Source organism: Vicia villosa, linkage group LG7 (genome assembly GCF_029867415.1).
Source record: "Vicia villosa cultivar HV-30 ecotype Madison, WI linkage group LG7, Vvil1.0, whole genome shotgun sequence".
Lineage (NCBI taxonomy): Eukaryota > Viridiplantae > Streptophyta > Magnoliopsida > Fabales > Fabaceae > Vicia > Vicia villosa.
Genome location: NC_081186.1, coordinates 134,884,052 through 134,886,206, shown reverse-complemented (window position 1 = coordinate 134,886,206; position 2,155 = coordinate 134,884,052). Strand labels below are relative to the sequence as shown.

At 32.6% G+C, this 2,155-nt stretch overlaps 2 protein-coding genes across 2 annotated transcripts; both read right to left on the bottom strand.

Annotated features, from left to right (window-relative positions):
- Nucleotides 1–201: 201 nt before the first annotated feature.
- LOC131620234 (secreted RxLR effector protein 161-like) lies at nt 202–675 on the bottom strand. Its single transcript, XM_058891235.1, has one exon. It carries the CDS (start codon nt 673–675, stop codon nt 202–204), a length of 474 nt encoding a protein of 157 aa, XP_058747218.1.
- Nucleotides 676–1,136: 461 nt separating this feature from the next.
- On the bottom strand, nt 1,137–1,490 carry LOC131620233 (uncharacterized mitochondrial protein AtMg00820-like). Its single transcript, XM_058891234.1, has one exon. The coding sequence runs from the start codon at nt 1,488–1,490 to the stop codon at nt 1,137–1,139; it is 354 nt and encodes a 117-aa protein (XP_058747217.1).
- Nucleotides 1,491–2,155: the final 665 nt, after the last annotated feature.

Below are 2,155 nucleotides of genomic sequence, written 5' to 3'. Positions count from 1 at the left end.
TAGAGGTTTGGTGAAAATATATGCTAATTGATTGTTTGTATCTACAAAAATGAGTTCTATGTTTTCCTTCTGAACGTGATCTCTTATAAAATGATGTTTTATTTCAATGTGTTTAGATCTCGAGTGTTGAATAGGATTTTTTGACAAGTTTATAGCACTGGTATTATCACAAAAAATTGATACCTTGGAGTATTGAAGTGACTAGTCTTCCAGTTGATTTTTTATCCATAAAATTTGTGAGCAGCAATTTGCAGCAGACACGTATTCTGCTTCAGTTGTTGATAAAGCAATTGTATTTTGCTTTCTGCAAGACCATGTAATAAGAGCTTGTCCTAGAAATTGACAGGCTCCACTTGTACTTTTTCTTTCTATTTTGTCTCCAGCATAATCAGCATCACAGTAAGCTATTAAGTTGATGTGATTTCCTTTTTCATACCATAGACCAATGTCAGTGGTACCAACGAGATATCGAAAAATGCGTTTGACAGCAGTCAAATGTGATTCCTTAGGGTCAGATTGAAAACATGCACATAGACCTATTGAAAAGACAATGTCAGGCCTACTGGCAGTTAAATATAATAATGAACCAATCATACCTCGATATTCCTTTTCTGATACGGATAGTCCTTGTTCATCTTTATCAAGGTTTGAGGAGGGATGCATAGGTGTTACCATTATTTTTGCTTCATTCATTCCAATTTTTTTAAATAAATCATTAATGTATTTTTCTTGACATATGAAAATTCCATTTTTGAGTTGTTTTATTTGTAAACCCAGAAAGAAGTTGAGCTCACCCATCATACTCATTTCAAATTCACTTTGCATCAGTTTTGAAAATTCATCACACATTTTTTCATTTGTTGAACCAAATATGGTGTCATCAACATATACTTGAACTATTAGTAAGTCATTTTTGTGTAATTTTTTGAAAAGAGTTGTATCAATTTTTCCTCTGATAAAATCATTTTTAATGAGAAAAATACTAAGTCTGTCATACCAAGCTCTAGGAGCTTGTTTAAGACCATATAATGCTTTTGTTAGTTTAAAGACATGATTAGGATGAGAATGTTTTTCAAAACCAGGTGGTTGATGAACATATACTTCCTCGTTTAGGAACCCATTTAAAAAGGCACTTTTTACATCCATTTGAAAAGTTTAATATTCTTATGAGCAGCATATGCTAAGAGAATTCGAATAGCTTCTAACCTTGCCACGGGTGCATATGTTTCATCATAGTCTATACCTTCTTGTTGATTGTATCCTTGAGCTACAAGTCTAGCTTTGTTTCTGATTACTTTTCCATTTTCATCAAGTTTATTTCTGAACACCCATCTTGTACCAATAATAGTTTTATCTTGAGGGAAAGGAACCAGTTTCCAAACTTTGCTTTTCTCAAATTGAGATAATTCTTCTGTCATGGCGTCCATCCAAGATTCATATTTTAATGCTTCATTGATATTCTTTGGTTCTACCTGAGATATCATTGCCATGTTATTAGAGTTATCTTTAAAAAAATTTCTAGTTCTTACCTGATCAGAGGTGTCTCCTATTATTTGTTCATGAGGATGATCAGTTACACTTTTCCATCCTTTTGGAGGATTTGCAGTAGGTTGTTCAGAGTTATTTTTGGCTTCTTAGGTGATGTTCATAGTGTTGCTCGTATCTGTCGATTGAGTGTTGGGAATTGCTTCTAGATCGGTTACTTCATCCTCGTGAGATTTTTCTAAAGCTGCAACATTCAGTTCATCAAACATAACATAAATACTTTCTTCTACACATTGATTTTTCAAATTGTAAATTCGGTAACCTTTTGAGGTTGAGGAATAACCAAGAAAGATGCCTTTGTCAGATTTTGAATAATATTTTCCTAGATAATCTTTGTTGTTAAGAATGTAACAATAGCATCCAAAGATATGAAAATATGAAATATTTGGAGTTCTATTTTTCCATAGTTCATAAGGAGTTTTCTTCAGAATTTTCCTTATGGTTACTCTATTTAAAACATAGCAGGAAGTGTTGATAGCTTCAGCCAAAAAATATTTTTCGACATTTTGATTCATTAATCATAGTTCTAGCCATTTCTTGCAGAGTTCTATTTTTCTCTCTACAACACCATTTTGTTGAGGTGTTCTTGGACAAGAGAAATTGTGAGATA